Here is a 21,781-nt window from a genome sequence, read left to right as displayed (position 1 = left end):
TGAGCCCTGGTGATGGGGGGGCTGGTCTGGGGGTGCAGCAATGGACTGCAATGGGGGGCTCTGTACCCAGTGTGGGGGTTATCCCGACTGCTTCAGGGGCCAAGGTGATGCTGGAGCTGGACTGGTGCCCGGAGCTTGTCTGGCTCCTGCACAGTGCTGATGCTGCAGCCAGAGGACATCCTCATGCCCATGGCTGTCTGCAGGCAAAGGGGACAGTGGGATGCAGCGATGAAGCAAAGGAGGTGAGCCCTTGGTGTGGCAGCATGGTGGTTGTGCCAGGCTACACGGAGGTGGACATGGTGTGCTATACACCGCAGCAATGATGCTGTACCATGTTGTGCTGAGCTGCACCACACTGTGCTGCATCCATCCCTGTGCCATACTGTGCTGGTTGCACCATCCCGCACTGCACTTCCCACTCCGTCCTGCACCATCGTGTGCTGCATTGTGCCAGCCATGCAATGCTGGGCTGCATCATGCTGGCTGTGCTATGCTGGCTTGCCAGTGCAATGCTGCAACTTGATAGCCATGCTGTGCCGTGCCATGCCACATTATGCTGGTACCATGCTGCACCAGGCTGCCCGTGCCAAGGCACACCATGCACCACGATGCTCCTGCCTCACCGTGCTGCACGCCGCTGCCCATGCTGACCTGCACCCGCACCGGTCCCTCGCAGTGAGGAAGTGAAGCCGGTGCGAAGGGGAAGTTGTTGGAAAGTCAGACCGGAATGGCTGATAGGGAAGGCAGAGCTGGGCTTGGTCGCAGATGGTTCCTGTTGGGGAAGGACACGGGTGCAGCTGCCCGGCCCCCCCCACCCGCTGCATTATCACTGCCCGGCAGCTGTTCACCTTCCCCTTGCCATGGGACACGGCTCCGCTGCCACCGCAGCCGCAGCCGGCACATGAGCAGCCCTCGCGGCACCGGGCGGACAGGACCTTGCTCCCCACCGGTGCTCAGCATCCCCCTGCCCGGCACTGCTCCGGCACCGACACTGGAGCAGGCTGTGCCAGCGTGCTGACACCCATCCCCTGCCATGCTCACAGGACCCCCCAGGCCAGACAGCCACCCCTCCAGGGCAGCAGGCAGGACCGGACAAGGTAAGGCCAAGGCAGTGATGGGAGGAAGGCTGTGGAGGGTAGCTGTGTCCATACCATGTGCCGTGGTGCAGGTGACTCCCCAGTGGCCAATGCAGCCTTACATTGAACACTGGGATTTGCATTAGGTGGGTTCATGCTTCCCAAGGCCAGTGCCCATCGGCACATCCCCAGTGGGGACCAACCAGCAGGAGTGGTGAGCCGGGGCATGGCTGACCCCATGGCACCAATACTGCAGGGCACAATGGATTTGCCACCACAGGGACCCATGTGCATCCTGCTCTGCAATTAACCTTTCCATAATGAGTAATCAGTTTATTTACAAGGTTTCAATCCTCTGTTTACCGGGTGTTTTCATGCATTCTTGAGCCAGCAGCTCACATGCTGCTCGGGAGCTGTTCGCTTGCAGCATGGCAATGTTGAGGCTCCATGGGGCCAGGGCATCCTGCTGCCCTGTGCTGGAGCATCCCTCTGGCACTAACATGGCCAGGCACAAAGGCAATGGGCACCCCACAGCCCGGCCTTGGCCAAGGGGCTGTAGTAGCACTGGGGAGGCTCCTACTGGGCCCATGCCTGGGCAGGAAAGCGACTGCCGGCTGAGTCATTGTCATTTGTCTGCCCTGAGTGAACAATACTGGCCCTCTGCCTCGCTTCCCCTCTCACACCCTATCCCCACAAGCACCGTGCTCTGCTCGCAGCCCCCTGCCCCACTGCCCAGTCCTGCCACCACCCGCAGGTAGGGGACATGGCATGGACAGGGGTTTGGGTCACTCTGGATGCTACATCCATTGTACCATGCCATGCAGGTAGGAGATGCACTGAGGTCCTTGTCCCCAGGTCTGCCTCCTGCGGCAATATCGGGTGCATCCCAGGTGATGGGCACCCAGTGGGAGGGATGTGGATGCAGTATGGGTACCGTTGTCTGGCAGGCTGCAAGGAGGGGAGCCGTGCAGATTGCTGCAGGCTCACTGAGCTGCCCGTTAGGCGGTTGGCAAGAGAAATGTTTGTTTTGTTGGCCAAATATCTCTGCAAACTTCCTGATTTCCTTGCGGCCGGCAAGGCAGCGATAGGGCTGGCAGGGCCGTTGCCTGCCCTGTGCTCTGGCTTCGGTGCGGAGAGCTGTTATCTCCAATGCACAGTGGGCAGGGAAGAGGTGGAGAAAGGGAAATGAAATACAACAGAGGTGGCACATTTTTTGCTCTTGATAACAAGCCCTGCTTTTAGCCTGGGAACTTGGAAATGATGCAGGTGGCCAGAGACAGCCGCAACGTCCCCTGCTGCTGCGGTGCATCTGGACCTGGTAACGAATCCCAGACCCCTCTGCTGTGAGGCTGTGGCTTCCCATGGATCATTGCTGACCTCTGTGTGGTCAGAGACCAGTGATGGGACATTTCAGCCCTGGGGGGAGTTCTGAAAGCAGCCCTGGGGCAAAGCCACGTGCTGGAGCGAAGGCAGGCTGCGCCGCACCACCTCCCACTAGCTCCGATTGATTTTTGCAGGGATGCGAGGTGTTGAAAGTGCAATGCAAGCTAATTAAATTCCCATCACTAAAGAGCCCTGTGCAAGCAGTGGGATGGGGAGGGCTGGCAGGTACCCCGTCTTTGTGGGGGAGAAGGGGAATGTGAACACACTGTTAACCCTATCAGGGCTGCCCACCAGGCAAGGGGCAGGGAGGGCAGCTGTGATGCAACGGCAGGTCTGAAAGATGCTCTCGTCTCCGCAGCCCTTGGCATTGCATGGAGGTCTCACATGCACCAGGCAGTATTAGGAGTCAGGTCCATAATTCTCATGGAGGCTCAGCAGCACCATGCCCAACCCTGGCCTTCCAAAGGGAAGAGGCACCATGGGGAGGGACTGAAGGAGCTGGAGGGACCTTCTGCAGTGCAGCAAGGTGCATGGCTCTCCATCACACTGTGCTCGTTGGGGCTGCTCAGGGGGTTTTGCTCAGCATCTCACAGTGAATTGCCATTGGCCAAGGATGAAGCTGACAGTGCTGCCACAGGGGTACCAGCAGCATCCCTGTGCACCAAAAAGCATCAGTTCCTGGAGGCAGGGCAGCACATGGCCGTATTTGCTTTGCAATTAAAACACTTTCCAGACTCTCTGTGGCAAAGAAAAGATGTAAACTTGGCCCCCAGCAGCCTCAAAACCTTAGGAGCACCCATAGGAATGGTGTCGTTTCCCAAAGTCTTCTGGTGTTTAAGTCAAGCCGGTGATTTTTCCGAGCCTGTGGCGCAGGGTGAGCAGGGATGATAAGCAGTAGGGGCTGGTTTCCCTTTGAATGCCATGAAGCAGGAACGAATCTGTCAGCAAGGAAAACAGGATTTGAGTTTTTTTCTTTTAATGGAAGATGCATTTTTTTTCTCTTTTCTTTATGGAAGCTGTGGGAAAGCCACAAAGCCCCTGGATCTGCTTCCTGGTGATGACAGCCACGGGGCTGCTCCTTTCAGCTGAGGGTACAGGGCTGCTGCAGGGGAGGTAGCCCTGATTCCAGGGACCCCCACAAGTGGGCACAGAGGGAAGGCAGGCACAAAGGATCCCCCTTTCATCAGAGGTTGGCGAGCAGCACTTCCTGCCGAGCAGATGTGACCGCAGCGGATGCAGCTGCAGCGGGCGATAGCCAGCGGGCAGGCAAGCCGTCTCCCCGGCCACTGGCTCCCCACCAGCCCCTTATCTCTGCCTCGCATTCCCTGATGAACTAACGCACAGGGAAATGCAGCCAGGGCTCCTGCAAGAGGAATGCCAAGGGAAGAGCACCGGGGGCTGCAGCCCGGCTCCTGGCACTCTGGATTCAAACACTGAGATTCAGGCCACCGCATCTGTGCAGGCAGCTGGGCAATGGGAGCATCCGTGGTCACACTGACCCTGCCCAGCCCAGCCCAAGCATGGCATTCCCACAGGGATGCTCTGAGCAAACAGGTCCCTGTGGGAAATGGGGACCCTATAGTGAAGTGGGGTTTTGCATTGCTGCTTCTGCTTGTGAGCATCCAGCCTCACACTGTCCCCAAGTGCTGGGGACATCACACATCCAGCGAGGACCACAAACAGGCACCCGGGGATGCTCTGCTCCCAAGAGGGAGCAGGTAGAGATTGAAAAACCCAGACGGACAGACAGCCCCGCTGGGGTGACACAGGAAACCTGCAGCACGGCTCAGTGCCTTCGCCTCCAGACAAGCCTCTGTGACAGCCAGGCCATGGCAGGAGCCCCAGCACAGCGCAGGTGCCCACGGGTGCTGCCCGGCATACCGGGACTCAGCAGAGCGAGAGGGGGAATGTGGGATAAACCCTTTTCTAAGAAGCCTGAGGCTTGCAAGGAGGGACGCAGCCTGAGTAGCAATCAGCTCCTGCAGGGCTGAGCAGGAGCCCAGGTTGTGAGACCCAAGGGAGAGCCCAAGAGAAGGCGGATAATGTTGGTGCTGGCCACAGGCAGGCCGAGGGGGTCAGTGAGAGCTACAGGGAGGGAAGTGATGGGTCAGGGCTGATGTCTGGGCACCAAGCGGTGTGAAAAGGGACCTCAACACTGTGGTGACTGCAAAGGCACAAGAGGAGCATGGAGTTGGGACTGCCCTGGGCACAGTGTGAACCATGGCACCACTGTGTTGCCCCCAGCCTGTGTGCATGGCTCTGATAGCGGATAAGGGGTCATGTGCACAGGCAGATACGGGGCCCAGATGGTGCATGGTGGTGACCATTTCCTGCAAGGGTTGATGCCAGTTGCCCTCATCTGCCCTCAGTGAGCACCTTATCTGCTGGCACACACTATGCCAGGCCATGGTGGTTCCCTCTTGTACCAAGGCCATGCTGTGGGGAGGCCCTTTGCTTTGAGCTGGTCCTCAGCATCTCCTCAACCAGCTCCACTGCAGCCTCTCCCCACACACACCCAGTGGGGACAGAGGACATCCCCTTCTCCCTACAGGTCAACCAGTACCAGCGAGCAGAAGTGATAGGCGATGGTATCAACACCATCGCAAAGGACTGAGACACCCACGGGGGTGGTGGTGGGAGCAGGGACCGCAGGCAGCGGCGGGCACAGGGCAGGATGCAGGCGTCAGGAGATGCTGGCTCCTCAAAACAAAGGGAGTGTGAATTGCCGTAACATGTACAGTTAATCCCCGCTGCACGCTGCGCCATCAATCACACACCGGCGTGACCGCACGGACTCATTACAGGAGTTTCCACCCTCTCTGCCGGGTGGGAAACCGGTGGGGCCCCATCCTGCCCCGCTCCAGATTTGCCGGGGGAAGGATTGCCAGGCCCTGGGCTGGGACAGATCCAGGCACAGGCTATCAGGCCCTGCAAGCACTTATCTCTCAGCGTGGCAGTTGCTTTCCCACCCCAGTGCAGAAGCGGGGCTGGCCCCATTGCCTGCCCCACTGCACCACATCCGCCCCATGCACCCAGGGGCATGAGGAATGGGGGATGTTTCCCCACCAGCACTGACCCCAGGGATGGCAGGCCCCCCTCTATCCCTATCGAAGGGACCCACTGTGCTGTGGGGGCACACGGCAGCACCCGACTCGCAGTCCCCAGCCTGGGCTGGGCAGGGGCCTGGGTTGTGGGGCCAGGAAGGGGTTAACCCGGGGAAGTTCGCTCACTCTCGGCAATGATTTAAACCAGACAGAAAGGTTCTGTCATCCATCACGCTAACAGCCAGATCATTGTGTTTTAAAGTGTCTGTAATTGCAGCAATACAGAGACTGGGAGGAAGATAAAGGCTGGGAAGATGCAAATGCGGAGGGGAAGCACCAGCACCCAGCGGGGAGAAACCCGGAGAGCCCTGGGCCCCCTGGCTGGTGGCTGAGTGAGCCCTGGGGACGGCCATGGGGGCAGCCCGGGGACAGCCATGGGGACTGCCATGGGGCCAGATGGAGGGTGATCCAGGGGTCCTCCTGCCTGCCCCAGCTCAGCTCTGGCACAGGTTTGGAGCACTCACAAAACAATGCAAGCAAACAGAACCAGGGACAGGCGTGGGCAGGGAAGGGTCCAGATCTGCTTCACTAAACATCGTTTTTATAGTACAGTTATCTTACTCCCGTGTTATCCCCAGCTTGGCGCTCAGTGGTACTTCTATCCCTATCTCTCTGCTGGAATCCCCTGGCTCAGCGTGCAAAGGATGGTGAGATCCCACGCAAAGCATGCAAGGAGGTGGCCATGGGCATGGCCATGGATGATCGGGCTTTGTCCCAGTGGCCATGGCCACGTGCAAGCACGCCGACAGGGAATTATTAACATTCAGACGAGGCCCGCTGAATAAAGCGAGCTAACACAAATGTTTATTTTCACAGTAGTGAATTATGACTTCAATAGACCAAAATTACAGGCTGCGTGTGTGGAATAGGAATGAAGCAGACCCTGCTCCCAAATGCAGGGTGCATGGGCAGCCGTGCCTGGCTACATCTGCCTTTGCTCGTGGGCTCATGGGGCAAGATGGTGCTAAGCAAGCAGGTATTTGATAACATCCTTCAGCTGCATCCCAAGTTGACCAGGAGCTGGGGATGTTGCAGCTTATCCCAGAAGGGCCCTGTGAGGTATTTGTATGGGGGGACAGCAGGGCTGGTGTAGCTGCGTATGGGGTGGATTTTCCTCCACTGTGGAATTTCCTCCAGAAATTTTTGTGGATTTCCTCAGCCAATGAAACTCACCTGCAAGAGGCTCCTTGACAAAGGTCCCATAAGGAATGAGGGCATAGGGAATAAGGAAAGAGCAGGAACAGGGAGAACTTCAGTGGGAAGTGCAGGGTATGTGATGCTGCCCAGTGCACACACACAGTGCTGAGTGGTGTAGATACAAGAGCCGTCAAAACCTTCATGCTCCCCCAGCACAGGCAGTGCAACAGCAGGGCAATGTCCCCGCTGTGGGCTTCCCTGTGGGAACGAGGCATGCAAAAAGAGAGCTGGAGGTTGGGATGGTCCAGAGTGGGGTTGGGAGCACTGGGTCAGGGTGGTGCAGCACCCTCCCGCTGTGACCGCATCAGTAGGGGGGCATTGGCTGTGCAGTGACCACACAGTGACCATGCAGTGATCACACAGTGCCAATGAATAACCACGCAGCCATGCTGCAGCCTGGCAGAGCCACCGTGGTCCCCAGTGCCCAGCCCTGGGAACCAGGAAGGGATGAGACTACAAGAACCAACCATGTGGGTGGCAAAGGCTCCGAGCAGCAACTCGCAGAGGGAAGGCAGCTGCCAAGCAGAGTAATTACGCAAAGAGGCAGGGTTTCAGCACAGGGAAATTAGCAGGGCTTGTGTCACCCGGCGCACAAGAAGGAGACAACATCGTAGTAGGACTTGGAGGGGCATTTTTAATGTTCCCCCCATCTGGCATGGAGCATGCAGGGAGGGCACGCTGGGACCGGGTGTAAGCAGGCAGTGCTCTGAATGCCTGCACCATTCCCCTGCGCTGCTGTAGAGGAAGGGCTCCACTGGCATTCCTGTGGTGCCAGCACCACGCAGCCACCCCAGGGAGCCTCAGCGAGGCCAGGCAGGGATGGGCATGGGGGATGTTGAGAGCTGTGGGGGTTGTGGCTGCGCATGTGGTTGCCGCTATTGCTTGCCTTCCAGAGAGAGAAGCAGAGCAGCCACAGCGCCAGCCCCCTGCAGCACCCCTACCCAGCCCCTTGCAACACCTCCCACCTCACTCCAGCCTGGAACAGCCCCAGCTCCATCCCCCTGACCGTTCCCACGGCCCCAGACAAGCCTTGGCCCCTTTCCCTCGCAGAACCCCTCATCCCATGCAAACAGCTCCTGGTCCCTTGCAGCCCTCTGACCCCCACTCTTGAGCACCCACAATCCCCTGTGAACCCTGAACCCTCTGCAAGTCCCAGCTTCCTGCACCCACAAGACCCATACACCCCCAGCACGGCCCTCCGGTCCCTAGTCCTTGTGCAGCTCCCTAAGCCCCGTGCAGCCCCTCCTGTACTGGGCAGCCCCCCATATCCCTATGGAGATCTTGGTGCTATGCAGCCCTGCATTGTTCCTATGGATATCCCCTGTGGTGTGCAGCCCCCATGTCTCCCTGCAGCCCCCGTTTCTCTGTGTAGCCCCTCGGTTCTGTGCAGCCTCCCTGGTGCTGTGCAGCTCCCCCCTATCTTCGTGCAGGCCCCCACAACCCCATGCATCCCTCAGTGTCTCTGTTAGGCCCCCATAACCCCGTGCAGCCCGCCGGTGCTGTGCAGCCCCCCATGTCTTCATTTAGCCCCCAGGTGCCATACAGCCCCCCATGTGTCCCTTCAGGTCCGCATATCCCCGAGCACCCCCCATATCCCCCTGCACCCCCCATTTCTCCGTTCAGCCCCGCGCATCCCTGTCCCCCTCCCACGGCCACGCACCCCCGTGGGGGGCCCCGCTCCGGTGGCGGCGGCGGCGGGGCGCCCCCTGCCGGGCTCGGTGTCGACGCCGTCTAAGGCAGCGGCGCGGGCGGGCGGCGCTCACTCCGGGGCGGGCGGGCGGCGCGGCGGCAGCGGCGGGCGCTGCGGGGGCCCGGCCCGGCACGGAGCGCGGCCGCGGGCGCCCCATGGCCGCGACGCGGCGCCGGAGGATGCGCCGCCGGGCAGCGCGCAGGGGGTGAAGCGGCCCCGCGGATTTACCGGCTCCTCCGCCCGCTCCTCCGGTGCCCCCCCTCCGGGGGAGGGTGGAAGCGCCCCGACCCCCGGGCTGGCGGCCCCCGGCGGCCCCGGGCGCGGCGAGCGGCGGCGGGGGGCAGGTGCCGGGGGCAGCCGCCGCCGCGGGGCCGCGCTCCGCCCGCGCCGGCCTTAACCGGGCCGGGGCCGCCGCCGGCGGGGGCCGCTGCCGGCTCTGGCAGGTCCTGCCGGCCCTTGCCTTGGGACTTACCTCACGCCTGCGCCACACCTCAGGACGGTAAGTGCCGTCCGCGGCCGGCAGCGGGGACCGGGAGGAGCCTGGAGGCCGGGAACGCACCCGGGAAAGAGGGGCTGGGAATGTTCCCGGTGCCCGGAGGATGCTCGCGGTGCGCAGGGGAGTCGAAGGCTCCCGGTGCCAGGGGGATGCTCGCAGGGAAGAGGGGCTGGGAATGCTCCTGGTGCCCGGAGGATTCCTGATGCAGTGTCGGGGATGCTCCCGGTGCTCCGGGACGGGGATGCTCTCGGTGCCTGGGGGAGGATCCGGGTGCGCAGGAGTCGGGGACGCTCCCGGTACCCGGGGGGTTCTCGCAGTGTCAGGGGTGCTCCCGATGCACCGGGCACGGGGATGCTCCCGGTGCCGGAGCCAGCACGGTCCCCACCGCCGCGGTCTCTCCATCCCCACGCTCGGCCGCTCTCGGGACGCGGGGCAGGGCAAGCAGGGGCGAGCGGGCACCGGCGCCGCCGTCTGTGCAGCGGTCACCTCTCCCCTTCCCGTATCCGGCAGCAGGTTTCTGAGAGCCGGGGCGGCCCAGCACCCCGAGACCCACGCGAGTCTGTGTGTGCGTGTGTCCCCTGCAGTAAACCCTCCCCCGGCCGTGGGCCCCGGCTTCTGCCCGGCGGGAGATGTGTTTTGCATCCCTGCATCCCTCCTCCTGGGACCACCAACCCGCCGGCTCCATATCCCGCTCCGGCCGCCGGCGATGGAGAGATGGAGCCACGTTTCGTGGCGAGGAGGAGCTGATCCACTCGGGAGAGTCAGTGGGAGGAAACCCGGGGCTGGTTTGTGAAGTTACAGCTACGGCAGAGTAATTCTATGCTTACGTGCGAGGACACGGGTCTGTGCTGGGGACACGCGCGGTGTCCTCTTGTGTGACAGGGGACAGCTTGTTGGACGCGGATTTGGGAAGGAAGGGATCCAGCTCTCTGCTTCCGATCCTCGCAGCCATTAATCACCGTCCGGCTCTTGCTTTCCCATCAGAATTGCATTAAGCAGCGCTGGCTGGCACTCTGCCGCTCGCTCCAGCCTGGCTTTGCCGAGGGAATGCTGTCTGTGTAGGGATGGAGCAAGCCTGGCACCGCTCTCTGCCTGGGCTCCTCCGTGATGCTGGGCCGGGGCTCAGCCAGCAGTCCCCATCGCTTCCCTTGCCACTGGATGGTGCCTTCGGATTCTGCAGAGCGCTCCTCTGGTTGAACGCACCTTTTGTTGGATTTTTTTCCTTTTTCCCCTATTAGCCAAGGAAAACTTCGCAACTTCCCTTCGCTTTCGGAGAGGAGCCGCCGCTGCTGGGTTTCATTTTGGGTTGTTTTAATTTGAGGTCACGTGCACGTTGACAGTGTCTTTGAATCTAGCGATGGTCTCGTCTCTAGCTTAAAAGGAGCTTTTGAGCTCTTCCCTCTGTTGTTTTCTCTCTGTTCAGGAACAAAGACATTTTGCTGCTTTTAATTAAAAGGAATATTAATTCTCCACTCCTTTGTCGAGCGACTTGAGGACTCTCTGCAGACATCCGTCTGCTCGGCACCGCAGAGGGGTGAGCTCTGCTATGCCACAGGGCACGGAGATAAGGGGGAGCAAACCCAAAACTCCACAGTGAACGTGGAGCAGCAGCCAGGGACGATGCTGACAGCCCCGGTGCCCGTAGTCCTCGAGTGGGAGCCCCATGGAGCTGAGCTACCACGCAGGGCAGGCGCTCAGGGCTCCGGAGGTGTGTAGGGCAGGTCCCTGCGCAGAGCGTTTCCACACGGGGAGGAATCTTGAGCGTTGCTTGTGCTGTGGCTGGGGAGGCAAGCGGACGTGAACTTGGCTGTGCAAAGGGGGTTTTCTCTGCCTGCTGCCTCCCGGCTGTTGTCTGTGCTGGCAGGTAAGGTTTTACCTGGGGACAGCCGGATGTTGGTAGTGTTTTGGTTGAAAACGTGCGATTACAGATGTTGGGCTTGTAGAGAGGAAAAGACAAGGTGGAGGGGGGGGAGAGATTGCTCTCCCGTGGTACCGAGTGCTGGTATGGGGTGGGCGCTGGGTTTGGGGGACAGCTTTGAGGCCTCGTGTGAGTGCAGGATTTGCCTCTTACGTTGGAAGCTTCCAGGATGCAGGATGTACAGATACTCTGATGCTCAGCCCCGCTTTGGGTTAGGATGGTCGAGCAGCCCCCCAGCCTCTGCCTGGGTGTATGGCTGCCCGCAGCCAGTGTGCGAGGCGGGGGCTCAGAGCTGGTGGTGTCCCCTGTGTCCCTTCGCTGGGTTTCTGCTTCTGAACCACGTTTGCACGTGTGGAAAACCCCGGGCAGGATCTGTGCTGCGCGGTGTCCGGCTTTGCGATGGAAATGGGCTCTCGGCTCCGCTCGCTGCCGGCAGCCGGCTTAAATCCCGGCGCAGTTTGGAGGCAGATCAGCATCCCCTTCCTCGCGGCTGCCCAGGGCAGGGATGTGGGGTGCTGTGGGGTGCCATGGGGCCGCCGGGGAGGAGAGGCATCCCCTAAATGTCTGTTATTATCTCTCTTAGTGGGGGTCAGTGGGTTGCTGGTGAGCCAGGCAGGGAGTGCAGGGCTGTCCGAGGCAAGCCAAAGTGGTGGCAGTGTTCCCCAGGGACACACACCAGCCCTGTCACCAACACCCACACTGCTTCTGCCCCCGGGCAGATCAGCACAGTTGTGGTGTGCACCAGGATTTGGGCAAATCAGGGCCTGATCCTGCCAAACGGGGCTTCCTGAGCCTTGAGAGGGAACGGGGACAGCCCACGGGTGCTGGGCTTCAATGCTGCTGCTGGGGTCGAGGGGGTGCAGGTCGGATGCTGTAGCCCTGACCTGTGTTTTCTAAGCCGGACCATATGCAGCATTAAACTGCCCCTCCAGGCTGGGGTCAAGGGATGTCCCCAAGTTGGGTGCTTCCTGATGGCCGGCATGGGGTGAGACCGTGCTGGTGGCACAGAGGAGACTCCCCTGCCCGGGCTCTGCTGGCGCCGGTGCCATTGCCCAGTTTGGGGTTTATTTTTAGACATCCTGAAGCTTGTTTCGTGCATTCCCTCCCATCGTGCTCAGGCTTTGCAGGGGCAACCCCACCTTGACGAGCACACAGCTTCCCTTCGGGAGATGCTGACCCATGTTTCCAGAAAACATCCACGGGATTTCCTGTTTATTTTGCAAAATTCTCATTGATGATTCTTTTTTTTTTTTTTTTTCCTGCGATGTTTGATTCAATCTCACATGGGTAAAAATCGCCTGGAAATGGAGCCCGTGGTTAACAAACAGACAAAGAGTCAGCAACGCAGCAGCCCGGAGGCTGTGGGGATGCACGGATGGATTCGGCACCCCTCGGAGCTGTTACCACCCTGGCGGCTGCAGGGCAGGATCCAGACAGGGGTCCCTGGGGAGCCGGCAGTGCCTCGGCATTCCCACACTGCAGGGACATCGCAAGGAGCTCCCTGCAGGCACTGGCATGTGCAGGGGGATGTTTTCCCTTCCCCAGCCACTCTCTCCCTCCAGATCCTTAGGATCGCCTTTGGGCACAAGCATCCTTGTGCATGTGGTGGGGTGGCTGCAGAACTTGCCGTTTGGGGCATTTTAGCCCCTCTCACTGCCCTCAAAGAGCATCCAAAGGGACATGGGGCTGGTTTGGGGTGCCCCTTTGGCAATGTGTTGTTGGACCAGCTGCTGTTCCAGCACAGCCATGTTGTAAAGTGATTGACGGACCCTTGCACCAGGAAGGGGGTTTGCAGTGAGACACGGATGTTTCCCAGGCAGAGGGCAACTCCTGGTGGAGTTGCTGATGGGATCAGCCTCATCCCTGAGCTGCCCACATGCCTGCAGTTCTGCCAGGCTGGCCATGGCACTGTTTATTCATGGTGTTTATCCAGTATATTTAATATCCAGGAGCATGAGGCTGCTGGGGAGCAGGGAGGGTGTGCGGGCAGCACTGGGAGCTGCTGGTGGGGCAGGTCAGACGGTGGCACTGGGGCACGACATTGCAGGCAGCATTTGCAACGGATGCTGTGCTCCAGCTCAAGGCTTGGTGTGGGGCATTGGCCATCATGCAGCTCCTGCAGCACCAGTGGGTTAGGGAAAGCCCCCAAGCCTGGCCGTTTGCATGGAGAGGACCCCACTTCCCATCCCCTGCCTGTGCTGGCAGGCCATGCTGCCGCCGGCCGCTGTTGGCTCACAGGCTCCAGCATCAAGTCCCGGTGCTGAGCCCGAGATGCTTTTACAGGCGAGGCTGAAATGCTCAAAATGTTCAACTTGTAAAATATGTAGCGTGAGAAAATAGCCTTTTCTGCTCTCCCCCTCGCTGCCGCCGCTTCCCTGCCCCATCTGCTCGCTTGGAAAGCTTCCCGCAGCTGGGGGGGCGAGGGGCTGGCGGCGCCCGGGGTCCCTCGGCGACTGCTGCTGGTCCCGCTCGAGGGTGTCATCCACGCTGTGATGCTGTGCCCATGCAGAGCTGCTGACCCTCGGCAGCAGGAGGGCTCCCAGGGGCACCTCAAGGATGCGCTTGGTCCATGAGGATGCTGCTCGTGTGAAGCCTCCTCCATCCTCCCGCCCTCCCCATGCAGCATCCCGAGTTTTCTCTCCCCTGGGACACGTTCTGAGAGCAAACATGGGTCTGATGTTGGGAAAACCAGCCAGGTTGCGTGGCAGTCGCTGCCAGCACGGGTGATGATGCAGGTGGTGTTGGCGTGTCCCATGGGACCTGGGGTTTCCGAAACAGGGCATCTCTTGGGAGGGTGATGGGAAATACCCCTGCAAGGCACCCCACCAGCACCCAGCCCAGCCAGGCAGAAGCTGCCACGCCAGAGCTGGCCACAAGCCACGGTATCCACCACCCACCTTAATCCATCATTATCTGGGCACATTTCGGATCCTTGCCAAGAGCAAGGTGGGAAGAGGGGGTTGTAAGCATGCTCTCCCTATTCCCCTGCCATCCTTTTTGCTGCCTGTGTGTAATTAACAGAGTAATTAAAAACAGGATGAGTTAATTGGTATTCATTTATGTGGCAGATGTTTTTAATTGAGATACGAAACAATTTACCTGTTTACATAAACAATAGCAAATGAAGGCTTGTAAAACAGAGAGGGCTTTTTGGCTTTTGTTGTTGTTGTTGTTGTTGTTTCGAGGAAAATCAAAACCACTCCTATCCACCCTGGCCATGCCAACACGGGATGAGAGCTGGCTGGCACTGCCAGCACCGAGCAAGGCAGCAGGTTTGGGTCTTTGGGTGGCTTGAGAAATGGGGTTTGTTGGGCTCGGGGCACATCAGGGAGCCTGGTCCTGTGTCAATGTCCCACATGGAGCTGTGCTGTCACTGCCACAATGGGGGAGATGGAAGGGGACTAGGCAGCAGAGTCCCTGTTGGCAGCTGCTGCCCTGGAGTTGAGTGAGGAGCATTGCCCATGGTGCGTCCCCCAGCAGTGCTGGATGTCCCTGGGATGCTGTTCCAGCGGGGCTGCGGGGAAAGCGAAGTAAATCAGGATGAAAGGTTGGACCAGATGGTACTTGAGGTCCCTTGTACCATGGTATTCCATGATTATATGATTCTATGGTGAAACCCACTTTAGTCCCAGTGCTGTGCGTGGGGAGCATCCCAGCCTGGGCTAGTGACATGGGACCCATCCCAGGATGCCCACGGGCATGGTGAGGGTGGCAGAAACAAAGGCTGGCTCACCAGCTGCTGCAGAGGGCTGCTGTGGTGGTGCAGGGGTGGCAGGTCCCGCTGAGCTGAGCAGCCAGACTAAACCAGAGGGGCAATGCCCAAGCTCGTGGGGTGGTTGGCATGGCACTGTCACCCATGCTGGGCCAGGCTGTCACCATCCCCTGGCTGGAGGAGCAGGGCACCGCAAGACCTGTGCCACCTGAGGCATGGGCATCCCTCTGAGGGTCACCGCCTGCAGGCAGGAGTGCAGGCAGCGGCCTGGCAGGGCTGGGTGCGGAGGTACCTGGGCATGGTGTGGTCCTGTTGCCAGCATGGCCCTGGCACCGCTGGGCACGTCCATGTCCCATCGCCCTCACAGCAACAAGAGCTCCCTGTGCCTAGAGCTGGCCAAAACCAAGGTCATTTACATCTTGTGCAGAGGGTTTAATTAATTGGATTTCCTTTGCAAAGGCTTCATTTATGCTGACAAGTGCTGAGGCTTTTCCCTGCTAGCCTGGCTCCCCAGAATATGTATAGGGAACACCCTGGTGATGGGTCCCTGGTAGCTGCCAGAGTGAGCACATCCCTCCTGCATCCCATAGCGCTGTCCTGCTCGCAATCCCTCTGCAAGCAATTGGGGAAGAGCCTGCTGTCACCTACCCCCATTGTCACTGCATCCCTGGGGAGTGGATCGGGATGAGAAGAGGGAGATGACGGTGTCCTGCAGCTCCCACCACCTCTGCCGGGCTCATGCACGTGGCCGGTGCTGCTGCCTGGCTGCCGGCACTGCACGCTTCCTTAACATGCTCCAGCTGGGATAGCTGGGTCCCTCGACATCTTATCAGGGAGTTGTTCTTGGCCCCCGTGGCAGCAGCAGCTGAGGAGCAGGAATGCTTGCCTGCCTTTGTTTCAGAGGCAGCCTGGCTTCAGGAGACGTCGCCTCCAGCATCTGGATTTCATTTGTGGCCATTTGGAGAGCATGAAGGATGCTGGTCTTTTAATTCCTTTTTAACCCTCTCCTCACCCGGGAAGCTTCACCTGGCCTGGCAGGGAAGGGCTGCAGGAAGCCAGAGCTTTCTGATGGCCACAGTCAGGGCAGGTCCTTGCCCTCTCCATCCCCATTGCTGAGAGCAGCCAGCCTGGGTGCTTCACAGTCTTCAGGCTCCTCCTAGGGCTGACACATCCCCATCTCCTGCCCAAGGCTGCCTGGGAAGGACAGGGAGCCTGATCCCATGTTGGCATCCTGGTCTGTTGCACAGCCTGCAGCTGTGTGATGCTGTGCATTGGTGCCTGCTGGTGTGCACAATTGCACAGTGCCATGTGTTGGTGCTTTTCAGCATCCATCACTGAGGAGCACACGGACAAGCAGACACCCTTATAGCAGCCTTCCAGTATCTGAAGGGGGCTACAAGGATGCTGGAAAGGGACTCTTCATCAGGGGCTGTAGTGATAGGACAAGGGGTGATGGGTTCAAACTGAAACAGGGGAGATTTAGGTTGGATGTAAGGAAGTTCTTCCCTGTGAGGGTGCTGAGGCGCTGGCCCAGGGTGCCCAGAGAAGCTGTGGCTGCCCCATCCCTGGCAGTGTTCAAGGCCAGGTTGGACACAGGGGCTTGGAGCAAGCTGCTCCAGTGGAAGGGGTCCCTGCCCGTGGCAGGGGTTGGAACTGCAGGAGCTTTAAGGTCCCTTCCAACCCAAACCATTCTATGAGTCTGTGATTCAGGGGTTGCCTGTGCCCAGTGGGGTCGCACACCCTGAGCCCTGCAGCCCTGCTGGGGCAGCATGGGGTTGGGTGCTATGGGCAAGCCAAGGCTCCTTCAGCCACCGCAGCGGTGACCATGCCCAGACCAGTGTGTGTGGGGTTAAACCCTCCGGGGTGACAAATGGGGGGCTCGGGGTCACACAGGGGTGTGCGGAGTCCGGCATCCGCTGGCCCCGGGAGGCAGGGTGGGGGACACGGCTCCCACCAGCCAAGGAGAGAATACTAATCCTTTTAGTTTTATATTATTACTTATTCATCTGGGCTGCACAGCCCTAATGGAAACCAGATGGAGGAAAACAGACACAGCCCCGAGCGCCTGGGACAAATTACCCCAAAGAAAGAGAAGAAAAAAGGGCGGAAAAAAAGGAGAAGGAAAAAGAAATTCCGGTGAGGTTTGAGTCGTGTTGGGGAATTATTGTTTGGAGGTGCTGCTGGGAGGCTGCACTGTGCCCCCAAAACCCCCATCACCCACCACAGAGCCTGCCCCATCCTGCAAGGGATCTGGGTTGGTGGCCAGATCCTCTGGGTATCCCAGGGTCTGTTTGCTTTGGGCATTGGGAAAATCCATCAGATTTGGGGGCATTCCCTATCCCCATGCCTGGAGGGTGGTGTTTGGACTGCAAACACCTCAGGGAAAATTTAGGATTCAGAGGAAAATTAAGGAAAATACAGGAAAAAACACAGCCAGGCTTTGTGGAAACTTTCCTCCTGATGGAAAGCTGTGGAAAAGCCATGTGCATGCCAGAATGAGTGTATCTATGTTTTCCTCTCAGTGTGGGCATGCGTATGGCATTAGGACAGCAAGGGGGACAAGAATGAGAAGGCAGGCAAGGATGCTGCTAAGGATGCAGATGGGAACAGGGATACAGACATGGACAATGCCAGGGATGCAGATGGGAACAGGGATGGTGAAAGGGATGCAGGCAGAGATAGGAATGCAGGCAGGGGTGAGCACCTTGCAGCCTGGACCCTCCTCCTCCCTGCAAGCAGCAGCAGAGTCAAACCTGTGCTTGGAGCTGCTTCAGGTACCCTCACCCGGGCAAGCTGCCACGCTGTCCCCAAGCTGCTGCGGCTTGTCCCCATGCCCCATGGCTGTTGTGCGGAGAGCCAGAGCCTCAGGCTGAGCACATGGGTGGTTGCAGCCTTGTAGATGTTGAGAGCATCTTGCAATGCCTCCCTGCACCATGGCTCATCCTCTACTGTTAGGGCTGGATCTTGCTTCCAAAACTGGAAGGCTTGGAAGAGCCTTGCCTGGAGATGGGCATTTCCATGAAAAAGGAAAATAAAAGGTGTTTTTCAAAATATGCCATTTATTTTGGCAGGCCTTGTAAAGAAACTCTTAGGGAGGGATGCGGCTTGGTCGTGGGGTTTCTCCTGTGGCTGGAGTGGGAGAAGAGAGCAAGGAAAGGGAAACAGGAGCATGAACATCCAAGCATCTGCAGGATACCGGTGTGCTGTGGGCGGGGAGGAATGATCCCATACTGGGAGGATACTGTGGGACCACAATGCTGACCACCCAAGATTTTGGCCCTTGCTCCCAGCTCTCCCATCTCCCACTCCTCTGCGTGCGGCATTGGCTGCAGCACAAGCCCTGATAGCATCTTGCCTGGGATGAGGCCCTGGTTTTATTTAGCCAGGACAATGTGCTCTTACAGGGTTCAATTAATCTCTCAACAGTTGCAGTGGATTAAGCATGAATATTAGATTAGTGTTTATCAGCCTCGCCTGGTGAGGAGCGTGCCGGGGCGCCGCGGGCCCGGGGGGCAGCCGTGGTGGCCTCTTCCTTCTTTGGCTGGGGCTGGTGACAGTGGTGGCACGGGTTCAGGCACACTGGTAGATCACTGTGCCACAAGTGCTCACACTTGTGACCGTCCCATCACCATCACCCTGGGCTGAGACCCTGTACTGGGTTTGTGACACCACCGGCCATCCGCAGGGCACGGTGCTGGCACATTCCCATAGGGAACCCATGATTTAGTGCCTGTGCGTAATCCCTGCCTGGGATTACAGCAGCCCTGAGTGTAGCTGCCCAGGATGGCAAGGGGTTAGTGAGGATTCCCCAGACGTGGGCAGGTAATCACTGGTGGGATCGTGCCGGGATGTGACAGTGATGGCTTTGCAGACACACATGCTCTTTGTGTGCCCTGTGTGTGGGGCAGAGTTGGTGCTGCAGCAGCAGAGCCATGTCCTGGCCTGTCCCCACCACAGCACATCCACACTGGACAGAGGCCCCCATCCCCACCGTTGTGTGGATGCACCAGACGTCCATCACCATCCCCACCAGCCTGCAGGCGCACAGGACACCACTGCCCGAGCTGTGCCCAGGGCAAAGATTGCTGCCATCCTGCACTGTTTAGCAGAGACCCCCAAGCCAGCCTGGGGTCCCTGGGGGTCCCTTCTGCCCTCAACCCATCCGGGGACACCCGCTCACCACCCCGTGTCCTGTCCCTGCAGATAACGCGGAGACGCGGGCCGCCACCATGCCCGACTCGCCGGCTGATGTGAAGACGCAGTCCAGGTCCACGCCGCCCAGCATGCCTCCGCCGCCGCCAGCCGTCACGCAGGGAGCCACACGGCACCCGTCCTTCACACCAAACACCAGTGAGTACCCGGGACGGGGATGGGGACGTGATGCCAGGCAGGGAGGTTTTGCCTCCCTTCGCCTCCAGGTCACACGCTGCAGCCGGGGCCAGCAGCATCCTCAGACCTGCATGGTGCTGGCTGTGCTGTGGGGTGGTGTGACCCGTCCTTGTGCTGGAGAATGTCTTTGGGCTGCACATCCCGGCTCATGCATGTGCATGTGGGGAGCACAATGGCACTGCCCATCGCCAGCAGTGCCCAGCAAGGTGCTTGGGGATGTGGACATCCTGGTCTCCTGCCAGTCACAGAGCAGTGCGTGGCCTCGGGTGCTCTCTCCTGCGGAGAGATGGATGGAGGATGCTGTGGGCTGGAGCTGGTCCTGTTGTGGGTCCTGTCCACACGTGGCACCCAGCAATGGCAGGGCACTGTTCCAGCCAGCTGCAGTGGCAGGAATGGCGTGGTGACATCAAAGGCCTGAGCAGGGACTCAGAGTCTGAGTCCTCAGTCTCTGTAGCATCATTGAACTGGGGGAGCCCCAACAAGCTGGCTGTATCCGTGGCAAGTGGGCTCATTGGATGCCCACAGGGTTTGCATCAGGAAAGGTCTCCATGCTGGTGTCACTGTCCTGGCACACGGCTGGACAAGGCACACACAAGGCAGGGTCCAAGCAGGCAGGGGCCAAGGCTGGTCCCCTGGCAGGAGTGGTGGTGGTGATCACGAGCAGTTGCTTCAGCCCTGCTGAGATGTATCCTGGGCATGCGCACACAACGGTTTTGCTCATAGGATCATGGAATGGTTTGGGTTGGAAACGACCTTAGAGCTCATCTGGTTCCAGTTCCCTGCCATGGACACGGACACCTCCCACTAGAGCAGGCTGTAGCTGCTTCATGCTTAAAACCCCAGAAGGGAGAAAACACCTCTAGAGCAACATTCAGAGGCACAGCCCCAATGCCATACCCCAGTGCTCCCTGTGACAGCCCCGCTGCCATCCTGGCTTGATGCTCTTTAGTTAGAAATCAGCTTGTGCTCTGAGGGGTTTTGCTGTTTAATCCAAGCCCAGGGGCCAGTGTGGCATCCTGGGTTCAGCTCGGCATAGAATGCAAGGACAGAGACGCCAGTGTCCTTGTAGCTGTGGCTCATCCCGGAGCTCAGAGGTGTTTTGTTTGTTCTTGGTCTCAGGGAAAAGCCCCTGTGCTGGGGCTGTGCAGGGCTGGCCCCGAAGCGCAGGGACGTCAGGCAGCCGAGCATCCCTCTGGCTGCGGTGGGATGCAGGGACGCGGCTCCATCCCATGGCATGCATTCACCCACCATCGAGGAGTATTCCCTGCGGGGACCCTGTCCGAGAGCTGCCTCCTCTGCTCTCTCATCATAGCGTGTTTTATTTTGCTTGCAGATCGAGACGCTGGCCCTCCGACGTTTCTGCCTCGCGGCCGTTTTCATGGTTGCTTGAAATGGTCGATGGTCTGTCTTTGTAAGTAAAATGAAGCATCCGCTCTCATGAGAGACCCGAGCCGCAGCCGCAGCCCCCACGGGGAGGTGCAGGGGGGCTTGGGCAGCATGCGCTCCCCCCGGCAGCCCCTGGCAGGGCACAGGGATGCGAACCCCGGACATGTGCAGGGTCTAACTTAGTAACGCACCTGTCATGGGAACAGAAGCAGTTGTGGCCAAGGGGTTATTTTCGGCACCTCTTTAGCGGGCGGCAGACGCTGCCCGAGCCGTAGAGCGCGTGGGAGCCCGCCGGGGCAGGCAGGGCACCGCGGCACCGCGAGGTGAGTGCGATCCCGGGAGCCGCGGGGTGCATGCCCGGGTGCTGCGCGCGGCCGGGACGCAGGGCGATGTGCGCCAGCGCCTGTGCTGGCTGCGGAAGGGTCCCTGCGCTCGTGGGGTGTGCATGGAGGGCTGGCACAGAGCAAGGGGCCGGGCACGCTGCCGCTGCGCACCCCCAGGTGGCCCCACTGGGTGTCTTGGCATGGGGCAGCGTGCCATGGAATGGGACGTCCCCTGGCACGGGAGGGCAGCTTCTGTCCTCCCGGCTGGGACAGTGGGGATGGAGGTGCCAGCGTGCTGCAATCCAGGCTGGGATCTGTGGAAATGGCTTGTGGCGTCTTCGTGAGGGGTGCTGAGCACCCTTTTTCTCAGCTGCCTTAACTGAGGAGTAGGATGAGTCCCACGCCGCGCTAGGCCATGCAGTGCATCCTTATAGCATATATCCCTTTCTATAGCTCCTCACAGCACCAGGAACCAGTCCAGGATGCGGCCTCAAGGATGTAGCAGCATCCCGAAGCCTCCAGGGGTGTGCCAGCCCCATGGTACCCAGCAGGATCCTCCGGTCCCCCCATGCCCACGTTATCCCCATGATGCCAGGGCACAGCCATCCTCTCTGACCTGCCGTCCCTTCTCTCCCACAGTGATGAACGGGAGCAGCCACTCACCAACTGCCATGAACGGGGCCCCATCCACCCCAAATGGGTTCAGCAACGGGCCGGCCACCTCCTCCACTGCCTCCCTGTCCACGCACCAGCTCCCTCCAGCCTGCGGTGCCCGCCAGCTCTCCAAGCTCAAGCGTTTCCTCACCACGCTGCAGCAGTTTGGCAATGACATCTCCCCTGAGATCGGGGAGCGGGTGCGCACCCTCGTCCTGGGGCTCGTGGTACGTCCCCCGCGCACGGGGCCGGCACCGGCGTGATGCCCCATGCAGGGATCCTGCAGCCACCTTTAGGGATGGAGATGCTGCTTAAGGGAAAAGAGGGTCCTAGATTGACCTAAACCATGGGAAAATGGGGTTTGTCTTTGCAGCATCTCCTGGGATCTGCACAGCGCAGTGCAAGGGGCAGGGTTGGGTCCCAGCCGTGAGAATGGTTTTCATTCAAGGGTGG

At 59.7% G+C, this 21,781-nt stretch overlaps 1 protein-coding gene across 5 annotated transcripts in view; it reads left to right on the top strand.

Annotated features, from left to right (window-relative positions):
• The first annotated feature begins 866 nt into the window (after positions 1-866).
• The window catches only part of CBFA2T3 (CBFA2/RUNX1 partner transcriptional co-repressor 3), a 29,255-nt gene continuing 8,340 nt past the window's right edge, over positions 867-21,781 (top strand). For 3 of the 5 annotated variants that reach the window (XM_080636831.1, XM_080636828.1, XM_080636827.1), the window contains exons 1-4: positions 867-1,097; positions 18,780-18,926; positions 20,299-20,376; positions 21,314-21,555. In XM_080636831.1, coding sequence (XP_080492957.1) covers positions 1,034-1,097; positions 18,780-18,926; positions 20,299-20,376; positions 21,314-21,555 — 531 coding nt within the window. In that variant the 5' untranslated portion in view covers positions 867-1,033. Of the gene's footprint in view, positions 1,098-8,515; positions 8,950-18,779; positions 18,927-20,298; positions 20,377-21,313; positions 21,556-21,781 lie in introns of those variants that run through there. The other 2 variants (XM_080636830.1, XM_080636829.1) reach the window with 2 other exon arrangements.

This window comes from Psittacula echo (assembly GCF_963264785.1).
Source record: "Psittacula echo genome assembly, chromosome: Z".
NCBI lineage: Eukaryota > Metazoa > Chordata > Aves > Psittaciformes > Psittacidae > Psittacula > Psittacula echo.
This window is presented reverse-complemented; position numbering and strand designations above follow the sequence as displayed.